Genomic DNA, 18,316 nt, shown 5'->3' on the forward strand with positions numbered 1-18,316 from the left:
TAATTAGGTTGTGAACTTCTATTTTTATTGAGTGTTTTGGATGTGAGTTTATGAAGCTTAACATTTGACAAAGTATTTGCATATATGAAAATTAATTACCGTCTATTCAATTCCAAAGATATTATAGATGAGTGGTATTTGAATATGTTTTTTTTTTAACATGTTATTTTTTTTTGTATTTGAATATGTAGATGGACTGTCCAAGAGATAATAATAATAATAATAATAACTTTTGAATTTTATAATTATCTTATGACTTAGGGACGAAAAGCGAAATTTCCAATATAATATAATATAATATATATTAATAAAATTGGTTCAGAGGAAGAAATGTTGCATTATTTGATGAGTCAAAATACATGAAAATCAGAAAAATATACATAAAAGGCCGCCAAAAACAGAATGACAAGATGGAATATAACAAGCCAATCTGACATCAAAACTGCAACTTGACATGGTGTTCCTCTACATACCAAACCAAAAGCTTGGATTACTTGTGCCCTCGGAAATACATGTAGACTTTCTGCAAGGTTTAAGCAAAAGCCACATCAGATGTGAATATATTATTATTATTATTATTATTATTATTATTATTATTAATAAGTCTAAATGAACAAATGCCATCAATTTTATTAATGTCACCAACCTGAAGCACCCACAAGCTTAGCAATACTTCTAAGCAAAACAACCCAAATCCAACCAGATAGAATATCTGCAAGTACACCAATATTAAACATCTGCAACTACATAGAAGAATTGAAGAGAGAAAATGCATTATAATAACCACATAAAAGCACTACAACTTACCCCAACCAACACGTGATCAGAGAAGACATCAATTGCAGAAAGGATGCCCCTGGGAAGATGGAAAGAAAATGGCACTGTTAGCAATGAAGTTTCAACAACAACAAAAACCAGTTTTCAGCATTTCAGATAATATAAATTCTTCCCTTCTAACAGGAGAACTTGCCTCCATATACCCATACCCACTAGGTGTGTCCAAGGGCAGACCAGTTAACCATCCAATCTCAACACTAACTGGCTCATATTTATTGTCCCCAATACATGTCATGATGAGTTCAGCCTTCTCTATCCTTAAAACATTATTTCCAGTATCGCAAACTCAATTTAGAAAGCATAAACAAACTTACGTCAATGATTTCCCATTAAAGACAATGGGAGGAGCTATAGCTGCAAATATGCAAAATCCAATATGGAGCTGCAACAGAAAATTTAAGAACCTATGTAACAATCATATGTAAAATTCAAACCAAGTTTATTGCTTGTCGGCAAAGCATACCAGGTAGAACAAGAAAAACCAACCAAACTTGAGTGCACTGTCAGTCCTGCAAATTGAGACAAGAATAACAAGAGTCATTTTCATATCATAACAATAATTAGATCATATGGGGATACAGTGCTGCAGATTTTAGTATTGATGGTAAGACAATACTAAATACCTCATTGCATTATAAAGTGGCCTGTACCACAGAACATAGGATAGAGGGCACCCCATTAAGGCATATATTACAGAAAGTAGAAAGATCTTGACACCTGCAGAAATCAGCCATGTCAGCAATGTATTGAGGTCATCTCTACCAGTTTTTCTCCCAAAAAAACAAAAACAAAAGCAAGAACAAACAAACATAACAAAAAAGCTAGAAAAAAATAACAACACCATAAGAAATGTGGGGAAGAGAAAACTCACCTTCACCCTTTATCCAACAAACAGTCACCGCAACAATATTATATACAAGGCAAAGAACAATACCTGCATAGACATTTATTAGAAAGTTAAAATGCATGGATTTTCTTTAGAGGGGAGAAGATTGTGTAACACAAATAAACAAATCTAACCAAAGATAAGCTCTGATGTGAACTTAATAAATATCGATAGTAAAAGATTATTGAAGTGTATGAAAAGCATATAATATAGTATTTCACAAGGCATAATGAGTAAACTCGGAATGCATTTTAGGCTGCTTTGAATCACTAAAGCATGTTCAAGTATAATAAGAGTGTTGAAATCGAGGGATTGAATAAGCCTGGCGGATGGTGAATACCCACTACTCCAATTAGGCAAACGCAAAATATGTGAGAAACTAAAAAGAGAGAATAGAGAAAATATATTATAATAAAAGATTATACTAGGCTATGTGTCGTTGTTTATTGAACTATATAATGATCCTATATTTATAAGAATATTGAGCTAAAACCACTCCCACTACATATGGGAAACCAAGCCTACTACTAGGAATACGACTATAGTTTCCCCATTAAGCTAGAACATCTAGAAGTTAATCATGTCGGATGGCTTTGGAAAACATGGCACTATGCATGACCCTTGAATGAAGGCGAAAGCATCAAGGATGGAGCCGAACATGAACAGCCTCAAGATAACATGGCAGCATAAGAACTTACGACAATGTGCTAAATACCCTTCAAATGGTAGGGTGAAGCGGAGCAAGAACAACAATGGGATACACCAATACATATTACCCATAATGATAGAGCCCATAGAGATGAAGAGAATAAAATAGATCAATTGGTTGTTGATGGAAGCCCTCCCCCCCTTACTTGAAATATGGGAAATAATAAATGGCCTTCAAAAATAAAATATAGTAATGTTGAAATTAAATATCCTTGAGGAATAAATATGGCAACCCGAAAATAAGGAACAAACAAGGTAATAGCAAAATTGAACACCCTTAGGCAAAAAAAAAAAAAAAAACTTGACAACAGACCCAAAAAGCTTTCATTGGTGTACTGCATGTGCCAGCGTATGAAGGAGGCTCATTGGTGTTTGGCTGTGCATGATGCCAATGACAATGGCAAATGATGATGAAATTTCACAGGATTGGTCGCCAAAGAGGAAGGAATTCAACAATGTAGGTACTGAGATCAAAACATCACTGGAGTCTAGAGGAGAGACATGAGAAAAATCGGATAGGACTTCCTAGCATAAGTCACGAGGAGGTCCCAAACAATGTGGTGGTGTTAGTTTGCAAAGGCAGCCACTGGGAAGATTGGAACTAAGAGGCCAGCTACGCTCCTTCACGGGAAAAATAAAATAGCTAGAAAAATAGAGGACAAAATAATGCCCTAGGATGATACATAAGCTTTGATACCATGTAGAAATTGAGGGATTGAAAAAGCCTGGTGGGTTGCGAATACCCACCACCAGCCAATTAGGTGGAGGAAACATAAGTGATAAACTAAAGAAAGAGAGAACAGAGAAAATATATTATAATAAAAGATTGCACTAAACCCACTTAGTCTCTTAATATGCATAGGAAACCAAGCCTAATCCTACTAGGAGTAGAACTAGAATTTCCAATTATTCAACAAAGAGCACGCAATGACTTTATTCTTTAGCCTACCAACTCTAGGCACAATGAATTTAATTATTTTCTCATCTTCAATAATATCCCAAACAATTTTCAGTCATCTTTAATAACTCCATCAGGGTATATAAAATTTTACTCTCTTATTTTGATCCATTCTTTTAAATTTTCTCCATTCTATTCTTAGCCTTTTAAATAAACTATGCCTGATATAAAAGCTTAACTTTGAAATTTGAATTACTTAGAATTTCTCACACTATGGTTCTAGCAAAATATCACCATCCATAAACACTGCAAACACCTTTGACTAGTTCCCCCTCCACTTGCAACTACACAAGGGCATCATCTGCAATGACCTTTTTAGTACATCTTCCTAGCAACAAAAAACCAAATAAATATATGACACTAACAAGTTCATATGGTCAAACCAAAGTCCTTGTGGAGACAAGTGAAGTCATTGACAAGACAAGGGTGAAAAGCACTTGTTTAGTTGCTTTAGCAATAATTAGTTTCACACTTGGGAAGTTGTTGAAACATATTTTTTGCATAAATTAAACTTGAGTTAAGCAAGCAAGAAACTATGTATGCGTTTAAGGAAATTCAACCAGAGGCTTCCCCATACAGCACATTTAAAAGACCTTATCATAATGTCTCTCTTACAAGGTGCTTAACTAGCAAATTAATGTTAATTTAAATTTTAGTTAAATTTGATCCTAGCCATGGTGTCACAATAAGCCACTTGATGACTTGACCTTTCTTACATATAGATACAGCAAGCCACTTAGTGATAGTTATCAATTATGAAACACTGGCACTTCATAATAGGGTCCATGACGCACAAGTGCTGACACAATATTTGCTTGCTGCCTCTTGGACTGATGAGAAATATGCCACCTAGACTATATTTATTTAAAAATGATAATGCACATCATTTCAGACCAGTTTGTTTACACTACAAAAGATTGAAAGTCATGCATTACATGCGTGCATCTATTACAAAAGAATCAAATCAATGGTCCAACTTATGGTCTGGCATTGAAAATCTAACAAAATGAGCTGATGTGGGTTTTTTTTCTCCTGATTTATTTTGCTTATTACTCCAACCATTTTCTCAAAATAATTTCCCAACCTGTTCTGTGTATAGAACAGTAGTTCATTTGGTAGATCAAACCCCTAACATGACAAGAAGACTATATAGACACATTAAACTGGAAAATAGATCCCCATAGAGATACACAGTGCTTGTATTAGAACACTGAGCAGAAAGTTGCATATAGAATATTCAGGAAATTGTTTATAAAAATCCAACAAACTGAGTTGAGAATTAATAAGGAAACTGAGCAGAAGGTTTTCTTTTGTGTGTCCCTGTATTATAGCTTCTGTAAAACGCTACAAACAAAAACAATAAAGAGAAGAAACAAAACAAACTAGAGGAAAAATGAGCATACCTAACCAACTGGCAAAAGCCAAGTACTGCATTTTCTGAGATTGAGCTGGTATTTCATTGACTATATCATGGTGTATAATTGGGAAAAAGGGAGGCCAATTCTTATCACTGACAGGGACACCAGCTAAACAAAGCAGTAAAACAAATCAATCTAAAGAAGAAAAAATGGAATGCAAAATCATTACTAGATTGCATATCACATAGCATACCTCCAGCAACAGCATCTTCTCGGCGTTTGATGTCCTGCAAAATTAGAGGTGCACAATTTTACATGCCAAATTCAATCAAGCAGTATTGCAAATATCTAAGAGGACTATGCAATAAACAAAACTTTAAACTAACCATTTCTCTCCTTTTCAAATCTGCTTCCCAGGCTGCCAGTTCCTTCTGTTTTTTCTTGGGATCCTAAAAATAAAATTATATGACATCAGACTCAGAACCACGTATGTTTTATAATTAAAAAAATTAAAAAAAAATGTTTCGCTGTATAATTAATTGCATTACATTCATTGAATCAAGTGGTATATCAACAGTGGCATCATGTTTTTGACCAAAACCAAGAGTATTAGCCAACAATCCCACCATTTGAGGAATGCGAGATTTTGATCCTGGAGCATTACCACCATTCTGCAAATGAAAGAGATAGGAGATAAGGATATCTTGCAGTCAGTAATTGGGATGCAAATCACCAAGGAACAAAAAATCCTCCCAAGTCAAAGAGAAGCAATAAAAAGATTCAGCCACCAAATTTCCATTGATCACAAAATAAATAAATAAAATTAAGACCTGATGAAAAATTAACATAATCTACACATTTTACCCATTCAAAAAGTATTGAAGCATTTTTCATTCAAATATATCTCTAGACCTATCTAAATGCTGCTGCCATAAAAATTGTAGGCCAATGAAAAGAAGTAACCTTGGTGCTTAAAAATTCATATCTAGTAATATCATTCAGAAAATAAATTGTATTACAAATACACTAGGAGAGCTACAAGGATCATATCGAGAATACGTTGTAACTTCATTTTTTGGATTGTCCCTATTCCTTTATAAAATACAAATAATTACTTATATGCATATATGTGTTTCACCCTTCAGTTAATGTAGGTTAAGAATGTAACATATTTTTGTTGACTTGTTCACCCACTGGCCAAATTACCAACTTCTACCGAATTAAACAATACTAAATATTCCTGCTTTGCTTCATTTCACAATTCAATTATGTTCTAATTTGATTTTCTGGATTGTCCTTTGTAATTCTTCATTAATTCTGATTTTAATTTCAATACCTCCTACCATGATGCATGGAGTAACATTTTGCAATAACGGAGATCAATACGAAACATTGCCCTCCACAGCGAGGTTGCAACTGCTACCTCGACAGACTATTAAGATCACGATGTCTTGCAGTAAATTTTCAAAAAATTAATTCAAATTATTGTTGCGTCTATTTCGTGAAATCCAACTTGCACTTCAGCGATAGTTCTAAAGTCTTGTACTCAGACTGCCAAATGACTAATTCATACCAAAACAACAATATCAACGAAAGAGCCCTTAAACTTGGATTTCAATTCATAAATACGTCAACATTCTTCTTTAAGTTCAACTCCTCAGATCTAGATCACACAACCGACCCCCTATTTCGCAAAAACACCGACTGCAACTCCGCTGAATACCACAATCCACGAACCACACAATAGAACCAGTAAAAAAAAAAAAAGCGCAGATCTAGGGATGGTAAAAGAGCATGAAGCTGGAAATGAAGAGGCGGTTACCGAAAATGGATTGACTTCTTGCTGTTCCTCATCAAAAGGATTGGGATCGTTTCGCCGATCCATTGCGCATCTAAACCTTCAAATTCCCCAAACAAATCCTCAGAAAATCTCTCCGGAAACAAAGCAATGGATTAATGTAGAAACTACGGAGCAGCAGTTAAAGCACTCCGCTTTCGGGTACGCATGCGGCATGTGTACAACGCGGGAAAGAAATAAAAGCTTTTTGCATCTATGCCCTCCAAAATCCAGTAATTTACGGCGGTGAGATTTTATACGCTGTAGGAGGGACTACGAAGTGGGAGCTCGCCATTGGCTAGGATAACTAGATACTCTTTCATGTTCGCCGTGGCAGGCAGTGATTGGTTGGAAAGTGCTATGATAGGTGAATGTGTGCGCAGTGGATTCTTATTGCTGCGTTGCGGTTAGGATCTGCTAATATTTACACTTTTAATTACGACTTAACCCCTTCACCGAACGGTTGGTTACTTGGTTTGGTGGGCGTTTTGGTAAAAATGCGTTGGATGCAAAACGCAATTATCAACATTTTCAAATATTTCTCTTTAATAAAAGTAACCAATTATCATATATTTGATTGTGTAATCTAGATAAAAGTATCATATCTGTCACTAAACACTTATTGGACACAAGGAATCCCACATTGTTGCTAGTGAGACTCGATTTGTGGTCTTTGCTTTTAAACTTCACCACGGTGACCAGTTGAGCTGTCCATACGAATAATTGTGAGTTCGAGCCTTGTGGTTTAGTGGCACCAAATTGCACTCCCATATTAGAGGTTGTGGGTTCGAGTCTCAGTAGAGGTGGTATTGACGTTTTGTGCTTCAATGGGTTAAGAAAGTAGTTATGAACCGATATTGTAATAGAGCCAACAAGTAAAATATGAGTAATTGAGACTTTTTTTTAAAAAAAATCCTAGTAGAATCGAATCATATAAATTACGGAATATATAGTATTATGGTATATACAAAAAAATCACATTTTCCTTTGCCATATTAATTTTTTTTTTTTGAAAACCAAACAAAGCAAACTTTATATTAAACCAGACGAGGAAAGAAAACGAGGTAAAAAGTCCAGGTACTCAACCTGCTCCCCCTCAACATTACAAAGAGCTCTTTTGGCCATAGCATGAGCTAACACATTACTACTATGTCTCGCAAAAAAGAAATTGAACATAAGGTAGCTCACTCAAAAAAGCACGAATCTCATGAACAATGGCCCCAAACGGGGTAAGGAAATCACCATTGTAAACAGCTTGAGTTACCACTTGTGCATCGGTTTCAAGAATCACTCGCGTCCATCCCTTTTTCTTTATCCAACTAAGGGCCTCCCGAGCTCCCATAGCTTCAGCCTCTTTGACAGAATATAGTCCATTAATTCGCGACATAAGAACCCCGACGATTGCACCAAAGTCATCGCGAATAACCGAACCAAAGCCCATACATCTCCGATTTTTATCCATGGCAACATCGATGTTCATCTTATAAAATCCAGAAGGGGGTGGCTGCCAACAGCTATCACGTTGCTCATGACTGGCGGTAGGAACATTCACAGTAGCATTCAGATTCTACCAATTTTGAGCATAAAACAAAACATGCTGCACCAGAGTTGTGGGATCACGGCACTGATTCGACCATAGCACAGCATTTCTATTCTCCCATATCCCCCAACAAACCATTACAACCTTCTCAAGCATATGAACAGGAAGGACCTCCATCATTTCGTCAAGCCAAGAAGCCAAGGAAGCCACATAGGATAGCTGCCAAGCATCATCCAAAACCCGCCAACAATCACGCGCAAAAGAGCAATTAGCAAAAATATGAGTAGCATTTTCATTAGCCATCCCACATAATAAACATAATTGATCACAATCCACACGTTTTAACAGCAAAGCATCTTTTGTAGGGAGATACATAGCACACAAAGCCCAGAAAAAACATTTAACCTTGGGTGGCAGATTTAACTTCCATATCCCAGCCCAACTCATCTCAGTCCCTGTTCGAATAATTCCGGTTGCAATCTTATAGGCACTCTTAACAGTATAAATCCCATTCTCACTCCCTCCCCAAAAAATAGAATCCTGAGTTCGCACACAAGGGGCAGGGATACTCATAATCTGATCTATATCCCGTTGGCAAAAAATATTCCGGAGAAGCTCCCAATCCCATGTGTTTGACATAGGACAGAACAAAGAGTTAACAGTAGGACAATTCAAATAAGCAGGTTCTGGGGTTATAACGTAAGGATTATCAACAGCAGGTAGCCACGGATCTCCCCACACTCTCACCTTTTGACCATTTCCAACCCACCACCGCCCACCCTCTCGCAGAACCCCTTGAGAAGCACGAATACTCGACCATACAAAGGATGGATTTGACCCCGGTCCCGCCTCAAGGAAAGAACAATTCTGAAAATACCGGGCTTTAAAAACCTGAGTGACTAAAGAGGTTGGATTCGTTAGAAACTTCCATCCCTGTTTCCCTAACATAGCCACATTCATCTCCCTCACTTTACGAAAACCCATCCCCCCAAAAGGTTTAGGTTTACATAAGTCTCCCCATGTACTCCAACGGATCCCTCTCCCTCCCCGGTTCTCACAACCCCACCAGAAAGAGTTCATGACCCGCTCAATCTCATCACACAAACCTTGAGGAAGTAGGAAAACATTCATAGCATAATTTGGGAGGCTTTGAATCACCGTTTTCAATAAAACCTCTCTCCCGGCCCGAGATAGAAATCTATTCCCCCAATTATTTATCCGTGACCGAACCCTATCACGCACAAAACCCAGAATCTCCTTCTTCCTACGACCCACATACCCCGGAAGGCCTAAATACTTGCCCCGCCCCTGCTGTTGATGAACCCCCAAGATTTCACAAACAGCCTCCTTATCCTCCCTTTCCACATTCCTACCAAACACAATACTGGTTTTATCAAAATTCACTTTCTGACCACTCGCCTCACCATACTCCCTCAACACCGCACGAATGACACCCGCCTCAAGACTATTTGCCCGAAAAAAGAACAAACAGTCGTCAGCAAAGAACAAATGAGACACCGCAGGAGCCCTCCTAGCAACCCTCAACCCATGCAAAGACCCCTCCCGTTCTTGGATGCTTAACATAGCACTCAAACATTCGGCCACAAGAAGAAACAAACATGGAGATAGAGGATCCCCTTGACGTAAGCCCCTACCCGGAATAATAGGGCCCCACTCTTTACCTTCCACCAAAACCCTATAATGTACCGTAGTAATACATTCTCTCATCAAATCCACCCAACGCTCACTGAAACCCATTCCCAACATGACCTTACCCAAAAAGCCCCATTCGACCCTGTCATACGCTTTACTCATATCAACTTTAAGAGCACCAAAACCTCCCCGACTCCCTCTATGCCTATTCAAAGTATGGGCAGACTCAAACGCAATAAGCACATTATCAACAATGGATCTACCCGGAATAAAAGCACTTTGGGCATTCGAAATAATAGAATTCAGTAAAACTCTCATCCTATTTGCCAAGACTTTAGCTAAAATGCGATAAATCACATTACACAAAGATATAGGACGGAACTTAGACATCAAAACAGGGAATTTTTTTTTGGGAATAAAGACAATATGCGTATCATTAACACGAGAAGGCAAATGACTAGTCAAAAGAAAAGCTTGGCAAAAGGAAACTACCTCTTCTCCCAGAATATCCCAATGCAATTGATAAAAGGCTGGAGATAATCCATCAGGGCCTGGAGATTTATCCGGGTGCATGGAAAAAAGAGCCCCCTTCACTTCCTCTGGTAGAATTGGTCGAAGCAGAATTGCATTCTGTTCATCAGTGATTCGACTATCACGGCACTCCAACACCGGCCCAGCACACCCTTCTTCGGAAGTGAATAAAGTTGTGAAATACTTCGTCATTACAGCTCCCATTTGACCCTCATCCGACACCAGTACACCTTCGAAATTTTGCAAGCAGCGGATGGAATTACGACGATGCCTTCGATTGACTGACATATGGAAGTAGCGAGAATTCTGGTCACCGCAAGTGTACCATAATTCCTTTGCACGCTGCTTCCATCTATCAGTTTGGTTCTGTAGAATAGTTAAATACCGCCCCTGTGCTTGCCCAAACTGACGTACTGCCTCCACCTCCCTCTTTCCCCTCAATAAGCCCATACGTAATTTGCATTGTTTTAAATCCTCCACCTCCATCTGCCCCACCCTTTTTCCCCAATTCCACACCCTCCGCCCACAATCCTCCAGCCGCTCCACGAAATCCCTACCCTGAGAATCAAACCACGCCTCCTCAACAACACCCCTACACTCAAGATTCTTCCCCCAGGCATTCTCAAACCTCGGCCGGCGTCGCTTCCTCACACCACAAAACCTATTTGTGATTAATAATAATGGCAAATGATCACTACTACCCCCTTCAAGAGCCACCCCCTTCACACTCGGGAAAACATCACGCCACTCCCCTGAAACTAAAATTCGATCCAACTTTTCTTGTACCCAATTTTCAGTTCCCCTACCCCTTTCCCAAGTGAATTGAAAACCCCCAAAATCGAAATTCTCAAGGCCACTCTCTCGCACTGCTTCCCGGAAACCCCTAAGAAGCCAAGGAGGGTGTGGAACTCGGCCTCTTTTTTCATAATCCCAAAGAAGGTCATTGAAATCTCCCACTAAGGCCCAAGGCTGAGCAGAAAGAGAAGACAAATACCTGAGTAACGCCCAAGAATCACGACGTCGATTCCGGTCAGGGTGGCAGTAATAGCCCGTGAGCCGCCACTCTGGAGAGAAAACACCTCCGCCCACCTTCGCATCAATATAATGGTTCGAATATCCAACTACCTCCACACTTAAACCACCATTCCAAAGTAGAGCTAAACCTCCACTTCGACCAATAGCATCAACGACAAAACAACTCTCGTATTTTAGTTTGACCCGAACCCCCTCCACTTGTCTACTAGTACACATAGTCTCCATCAGAAACAAGATATCAGGCTTATGTTGCTGCACTAAGCCCAATAAAGACTGAACTGCCAATGGGTTTCTAAGCCCACGGCAGTTCCAACTTAAACAACTCATTGGGCCGGGTGGGCCTGGCAACCAGAGCCCACCTCATCATTAGAAGACTGCTTCTCAATGACCATTGGAGAAAAACCACTACCATTACCCTCCTCCACATTTACCGTACGACGGCGTTTTGGATCAATAACCACTACTCCCTCACACTCATCAGTCTCATTACTCTCCCCATAATGGACCTTACCCTCTCCATTAATCACCCCCTCATTACTCCCCAACACCCCATTATTACCTCCCCCCACTCCCTCATCTGCACTAATCATAGTCTTAAATGTCTCATTCAAATGTAATGGCTTCATAACTCCGACGTTATGAGTAACGGTTACAGACCCCGCCCCCGAAATATCCGGTTCAGGACCTACCGCCGTCGGATCCAAGACTAACCACCGATTCACCAGAGCTTGCGTCCCTCTCCGACCACCAGCCTTGAGCCACGAACCAAACGGCTTCTCACCAGATGAATTCGCCGATTCAACAGCACAGAAACGGTCCCCATGACCAATGATTCCACACTGAAAACAGAACGAAGGCAAACGCTCATACCTGAGGTCAACCCAAAACCAATCCCCTCCAGGCTTCTTCATACGGATTTTCGACTTCAAAGGTTTCGACAGCGTAAGAACAACTCTAACCCGTAAAAATGTCTTCCAGCCACCATCAAAATTTTTCGGATCAACACTCTCATACCTCCCCACTGAATTACCTACCAGCTTCGCCACCTTCTCAGACATGAAGCCTCCCGGCAAATTATGCACCTGCATCCAAAACGACTCTTTCTCTAACTTAACCAGCAACGGATCATCATGTTGCGTCAACCGCTTCAGAACCACCAAATTCTGCTCATATGTCCACGGGCCGTAATCCACCACCCTCGAAATGTCACGTTCCTTTGCCATATTAATTGGGATGAAAGATTAAAACATTCTCAACTTAAATTGCATTAAAAGAAATCATAAAAATGTTTCAACCACACAAATTTTGATTGCTTGATGGTTCATTTGCATACTTTTTAAATTTAGTGACTCAATTGCACAAAAATTAAATAATAAGTTCAGTGACATATTTAACATTTGTTCCTATAATATATTTTTACTATCTTTATCATATATGATACATTCATTATGAAAAATAATAATAATGTTATGGCTCAAGTGTCATTCCGCACCATGAACCAATCGCGATTCTTCATGTCGCACCCTCACCTTGAATAACTGCTGATTCGATGCACTAACCACAAAATTTTTGTCGCCTAGCCTATTTTGCAGGTTCCCCGGTTAGCCTAATGACATGGCACCGGTTAGCCTAATGACAATGCGATTCACTTTTTCCAGTGGTATCCTTCCTTGACCAAACCAACAACTTCACCTTCTCTTAGTAGTCTCTCTCATTGTCTCTCTTCTCCGGCGACCTTCGTTGTGCAGCGGCGGACTCCAACGCAGCTAGAACTTCCGACGACGGCAGCACGCAGCATCAGCTCCTCTCGGCGACCTCTGTTTCTTCCCGGCGAGCAGAGCATCGACAACGATGGTCCTTCTTACAGCACGGTTGGTAAGTTACGGTGACTGGAGTGTAGCAGTGGTCTTTGTGGTCTTTGTATAGTACTGCAAGGAGTACTTCTCTACTGCCTACACCATCTATCCACCACCACACATCACTATCATAGAGAGAGAGGGAGAAAAAAATAATTATAAAAATTCCAAACAGTGACTAATCAGGTGGTGGAGTGAGTGATCCATCCATGGCAGAAAAATCTAAGAAAAACTCCTCCAAATGCAGCAATTCACTCCTCTGGGTTCCACTAAGGGCATGTTTGGTTCGCAGGAAGTAGACTTCCAAGGAAAAGATTTTCCTTCAAATTAAGGAAAATGGTCAGTTCATGCGTTTGGTTCATTGGAACTTTTATTCCAATGGAAAATGAGTTCCTCAAGAATGAGGAAAACAAAATCCGGAGTAGAACCTAGGATTTTATTTTCCATGGCTTTTGGGAAAAATTATTGATCTAGGAAGACTATTTTGCCCTCCTGTTCTCTTCCTCCATCATTGTCTTCTTCCCTGCCAAACTGGAAAGCCAGCAAAATAGCACTCACCAGTCGCCGCTTCCGATCGCTGCCGACCGCCTCCGCCTCGCCGCCTTTGCCCTCGTCGCTCCCGCCTAGCAAGTCGCCGCCTCAGCACTGCGCCTCTGCCTCCGCCTCCGCCTCCACATCGCCACGCCTGCCTCTGCCTTCGCGTCCACATCGCCGTCTGCCTTCGCCACCTTGCCTCTCTAGCTTTGTTGCTGACTGCTTCGCTTTGACCTACAAACTCCAGAGAATGGAATGGAGTGAATATTGAAGAATGTAGAAACCTAATTGTATTTTGGGCCCCCAATATAGGGTATATCCGTATGTGGATTTGCTTCTTTTTCTTTTAGGTTTATTATTATTATTATTATTATTATTAGGGGCATTTAAGTCTTTATATACCTTATTCCTTACCATTCTAAATCCAACCAAACAACAGAATTTATTTTCCCAGCAACTTTTTTTCCACCAACCAAACAACATAATTTATCTTCCTAGTAACTACTTTTCCACGGAATTTCACTTCCACTTCCGTTCAAATATTTTCCGCGAACCAAACGTAGCCTAATTCTTTCATCTTTTATCGCCAAACGCACAGAGTTAAAAATTAGCCACCAGAGGAAGAAGAGACAGAGCATGGCGACCATTAAAATGAGTTTGGGTCTGGGTATGCTCAAACACCACCAGCTGCGATAGCGGCGGTCGTGAATCTGAAACTGAAAGACGTTACTACTGCCTCCATCGTCTACCTTCTTCGAGACTGCAGTTTGATGATGAATCCTCATTTTAGTCATTTTCCCCTAACGTTGTTTACATCATCATATTGAAAAACCCACTATTCTATATACATAAATATAGCACCTCTCTCTCTCTCTCTATATATATATTTACAGTTTCGATCTAGGCAGAGCAGAAAACCCGGCGTACTCCTTGTAGCCACAGTTCCGGCGTTGCTGTGGACTCGATTGGCGGTGGCAGGCAGTGCGGCAGCGATGCTTGGTGAGCGAGGAAGATGACGTTGGTGGACGGCAAATCAGATAAGCCATGGATTAAATCGGAGAGTTCAGCCTTGCTGTGATTAGGGTTTGGTTTTAGATTTTAATTGTGGGTTTATTTGAGTCAAATGATGAAATGGCTACCACCTCTACAAATTAAAACATGTCAACAAAAAATCACCTCCACATCAGCAACTAATTACCTTTAACTTAAAGGTAACCTGCAAAATAGGCTAGGCGATAAAAATTTTGCGGTTAATGCATCGAATCAGCAGTTATTCAAGGTGAGGGTGCGGCATGAAGAATCGCGATTGGTTCATGGTGCGGAATGGCACTTGAGCCTAATGTTTTTAAATCACAAAAGATTTGATACTATCTTCATTGTTAAAAAGCTCTTTCAAGAATTTTAGTTCATTTGCAATATTAAAGTTAATTTTACTAAGAGCTAATTCCATCAGGATATTTTGGACACTTTTAGTCCTTCTGATGATTTCCTTGGTGAAACCCTTAGGTAAAGGTATTTTCATCTCTTCAATTTTTTATTCTTTTTTCAATGAGTTAATTTCAATATAGATCTTTTGTCTTTGGTGTCAGTTCTAAATTTAGTCTTAAACCACAATCAAAACTACCATATTTAGGACATTATATTTTCAGTCATTATGATGATTTTTTCAAGTGAACCCCTATTTTAAGCAATGTCATTTTCATCTGTTCAATTTTTCCTTGTTTTCTGTGCCAATTTTTTTTTTTTAATTTTCGTCTCTTTAGCCGTGGATTGCACCATCTTCATCCCCAGCTCTTATCTTCATCTCATTCAACCTGACCCCAAATCGTTCTTTGTCAATGGCAATGTCGAGTACGTGAGGATCTTAGGTAATTAATTTTTCACTGAAATGATCCCTTGACTATAGCGAAATTACCAATTTGGTCCCGATTTAACGGATGTTTAACGGCAAAATAAATGGAGGACCAAATTGGTTAAATTTTTCAAAGTCGATGAACTTAATTAGACACGAAAAATTATCAATGACTAAATTAGTAATTTTGCAATAGTCGATGGACTATTTCAGTAATAAACTCTTTTTTTTTTTATCATTATTATTATGACCGAGTGGCTCTGTTTCTCCCTTTATTCGTTATTCGCAGCTTTTCCGATTCCTTCCTTCAGCTTAACAAAAACAAATCATCAACCTTGCGTTGGTAGCGACATGTCACAAACTCAAACATACCAAATTCAAAATTCTCATTTTATGCGTTTTGAATGTGAGCTGTCTAAGGAGAATCCAAGAGACAGCCACCACCTTATCGTCTTCTTCACTCACTTTCTTTAACCAACATTCTAGGGAGAGAAAATCGACAAAACCTCGCGCAGCATTTTGAGGATTCTCGATCTTCGGCTCAGAGTATGGTGGGTATATTTCCAAGATTTTCTGCCAGTAAAGCTGGGCATAGAAGATCTCAAAGTGCACTTGTAAGACCCTCCTCCTGCTATTGTTGTATTGTATTCCTCTTGATTCTGTGTGTTATTTCAACATTTTCTTAACTTTTTCTTTGGTAAATTTCCTTACTGGTCTGGGTTTCAATCGTCCCCCTGTGAATTTATAGTTTCATTGGGTAAATCTGATGATGGGAACTTGTGGATAGTAAATTTGTTTTGAATTCATATAATTTGGAAGTGTTTTTTTTTTTTTCTTTTTTTATCCTAGCAAATGTTAGGTACTTTGGTATAGAGTTTTGCTTTGGCCTTCATTGTTGAGTATATAATATATAAATATAAATTTGCAATCCAATTATTGACTTTTTTTTGTTAAGATGAGTACACCCTTCAATTTGGTATACCTCATAAAAAGACACTTTGGTTTTGGTTATGTATTGCTTGGAGTCCGTCAAAAGTAACCCCTAGACACGTGAGGAGCATGTTGAGCATATAATATATAAACATACTTTTATTTTAGTTGAGATTGAGTATATGCTTCAATTTTCATTGTAACTTTTTAAAATCATTAAAATATAATGGTCCTCTTTCATGAAATTGACAGTGAGGAGTTTTTACCTCACATTTTGAAAGGTAATGTTTTTGGGTACATATGAGGGAGATGTGAAATGATCTCCTACTTGCTAGATTCACCATTTGAAATGGCATTTCCCAATGGCAAGATCTTTGTTTGGAGAGATGCTTGGTAAGTAGAGAGGTAGAGCTTTTCATCAGTAAAAAAGAAAAAGAAATCATGATCGCCTAATGCAGGATCAAAGGGAAGTAGTAATGCCAAGGAGATTGGAAGCGACCGGGGGTGTAACGGTTGTTGATGGAGTTGCCTCTGCTGCCACTTATGGTATCGAACTTATGATTGAGTTTAAGCCGGTTGAACACCCAACCGAGCCTCTTGACAACGATAGACCAATTCAATGTCCATTGCCAGAGCCTTCTATACTTAATGTAAGTTTGAAACTCACTTTTTATTGGTCTGTCTGATAATTAGGGTGTTTGCAGTATAGAGGACCACACATATTTTTGCTATTTCACTTAATTGAGACACACAAAATCTACATTTCTTTTCCCACCATGCATCATGTTTGGAATCATAGTGTATTGTTTCCTGCTGGATTTCTTTAGGTTGCCTTGCCAATAAGGTAAAGGTTAAAGTGTTCAATTTTTTTTTTCTAACATCAACTTACATATTTCTCGAATTTCCTTAAAAAAGAATCTATTGTATGCACCTTTATGCTTTGGTAGCCAATGCAGATCACAAACTCTAGGCTCTTTTACTGGTTAGTTTCTTTGGTGTTGCTATACTGGTGATAATGAATGTTGGTCTTGGTGTGTTATTTGCATAAGCCTCAAAACAAAACGCCTGGGTCATTCTGGAATGTCATGCATAAATACATTATGTGTCTGCAGTTAACACATTCTGTACGGACGGTACCTACAACCTAGGTATCGTACATAATCTAAATGTTATTTTTGGACCAGGGACCAGGGTCAAGCAAGATAGACCCTGATCATGGTATAACTTGCCTTTGAAGTGTTTGTCCTATGACGTAGGTCACTCAATTGGGCTAACCACACTAAACGATTGAATCGAATCATTTAGCTAGTCTAATGCATGGCCTTATAAATCCATATTTTCTCTCTTATTTTTTGTAATGTGGGGACTCTTAACAGACTTGAACGTGATTACGTGAAAGCCCGAGTAATGTATACATTTTATGGTTTTGAATGAATTGGTGCAGGATGGAAGAATATGGAAGGACATAGTTTCCACAGTGCAAAGGAGGGGGGATTTGGGGGCTAGAGAGGAGGCAGGGAGAGGTGGGATGAAACCTACACCTCCTTCTAACCCAACCATTCATCCCTCAATTAGTGCACCAGAACATAGCATCCTTAAATTACTCGAGGAATCTGGGATTTAGCCATGGAATCTAATATTGCTCTCTCAACACTTCATTTCCTCTTCATACTACACAATAAAAACCCCGTGTTAATTCTCTTGTCTTCTATCACAGATTCTAAATAATTTGTTGAGATCATCTGGTCATGTATATATAGGGAATTTTTATAATGCAATAGTATTTTGTGCTCTTAACACA

The 18,316-nt window shown here is 39.1% G+C and overlaps 3 protein-coding genes across 3 annotated transcripts; 1 reads left to right on the forward strand and 2 right to left on the reverse strand.

Annotated features, from left to right (window-relative positions):
• Positions 1 to 283: 283 nt before the first annotated feature.
• Positions 284 to 6,755, reverse strand: LOC116001618 (secretory carrier-associated membrane protein 4-like). Its single transcript, XM_031241508.1, has 12 exons — positions 6,570 to 6,755; positions 5,296 to 5,418; positions 5,134 to 5,196; positions 5,001 to 5,034; positions 4,793 to 4,915; positions 1,709 to 1,771; positions 1,461 to 1,554; positions 1,301 to 1,346; positions 1,152 to 1,219; positions 808 to 856; positions 647 to 712; positions 284 to 523 (listed from the first exon to the last, which is right to left on the reverse strand). The coding sequence occupies exons 1-12, from the start codon at positions 6,630 to 6,632 to the stop codon at positions 491 to 493; spliced, it is 825 nt and encodes a 274-aa protein (XP_031097368.1). The 5' UTR covers positions 6,633 to 6,755; the 3' UTR covers positions 284 to 490.
• A 976-nt stretch (positions 6,756 to 7,731) lies between these two features.
• Positions 7,732 to 11,670, reverse strand: LOC116001333. Its single transcript, XM_031241218.1, has 2 exons — positions 8,260 to 11,670; positions 7,732 to 8,151 (listed from the first exon to the last, which is right to left on the reverse strand). Exons 1-2 carry the CDS (start codon positions 11,668 to 11,670, stop codon positions 7,732 to 7,734), a joined length of 3,831 nt encoding a protein of 1,276 aa, XP_031097078.1.
• A 4,219-nt stretch (positions 11,671 to 15,889) lies between these two features.
• Positions 15,890 to 18,316, forward strand: LOC116001857. Its single transcript, XM_031241807.1, has 3 exons — positions 15,890 to 16,199; positions 16,974 to 17,165; positions 17,960 to 18,316. The coding sequence occupies exons 1-3, from the start codon at positions 16,134 to 16,136 to the stop codon at positions 18,137 to 18,139; spliced, it is 438 nt and encodes a 145-aa protein (XP_031097667.1). The 5' UTR covers positions 15,890 to 16,133; the 3' UTR covers positions 18,140 to 18,316.

This window comes from Ipomoea triloba, chromosome 13, assembly GCF_003576645.1.
Source record: "Ipomoea triloba cultivar NCNSP0323 chromosome 13, ASM357664v1".
Classification (NCBI taxonomy): Eukaryota; Viridiplantae; Streptophyta; class Magnoliopsida; order Solanales; family Convolvulaceae; genus Ipomoea; species Ipomoea triloba.

What these genes read in the sequence shown, in the direction of transcription:
- LOC116001857 (XM_031241807.1), top strand. Translation starts at nt 16,134, where the DNA reads ATGGTGGGTATATTTCCAAGATTTTCTGCCAGTAAAGCTGGGCATAGA. An exon ending in GAAGATCTCAAAGTGCACTT is followed by an intron (nt 16,200 to 16,973) that starts GTAAGACCCTCC and finishes CGCCTAATGCAG; the next exon opens with GATCAAAGGGAAGTAGTAAT. An exon ending in CAGAGCCTTCTATACTTAAT is followed by an intron (nt 17,166 to 17,959) that starts GTAAGTTTGAAA and finishes GAATTGGTGCAG; the next exon opens with GATGGAAGAATATGGAAGGA.
- LOC116001333 (XM_031241218.1), bottom strand. Translation starts at nt 11,670, where the DNA reads ATGAGTTGTTTAAGTTGGAACTGCCGTGGGCTTAGAAACCCATTGGCA. An exon ending in TGCTTGAGAAGGTTGTAATG is followed by an intron (nt 8,152 to 8,259) that starts GTTTGTTGGGGG and finishes CAAAATTGGTAG; the next exon opens with AATCTGAATGCTACTGTGAA.
- LOC116001618 (XM_031241508.1), bottom strand. Translation starts at nt 6,632, where the DNA reads ATGGATCGGCGAAACGATCCCAATCCTTTTGATGAGGAACAGCAAGAA. An exon ending in GGCTTTTGCCAGTTGGTTAG is followed by an intron (nt 1,772 to 4,792) that starts GTATGCTCATTT and finishes ATGTCTATGCAG; the next exon opens with GTATTGTTCTTTGCCTTGTA. An exon ending in CTGATCACGTGTTGGTTGGG is followed by an intron (nt 713 to 807) that starts GTAAGTTGTAGT and finishes GTGTACTTGCAG; the next exon opens with ATATTCTATCTGGTTGGATT.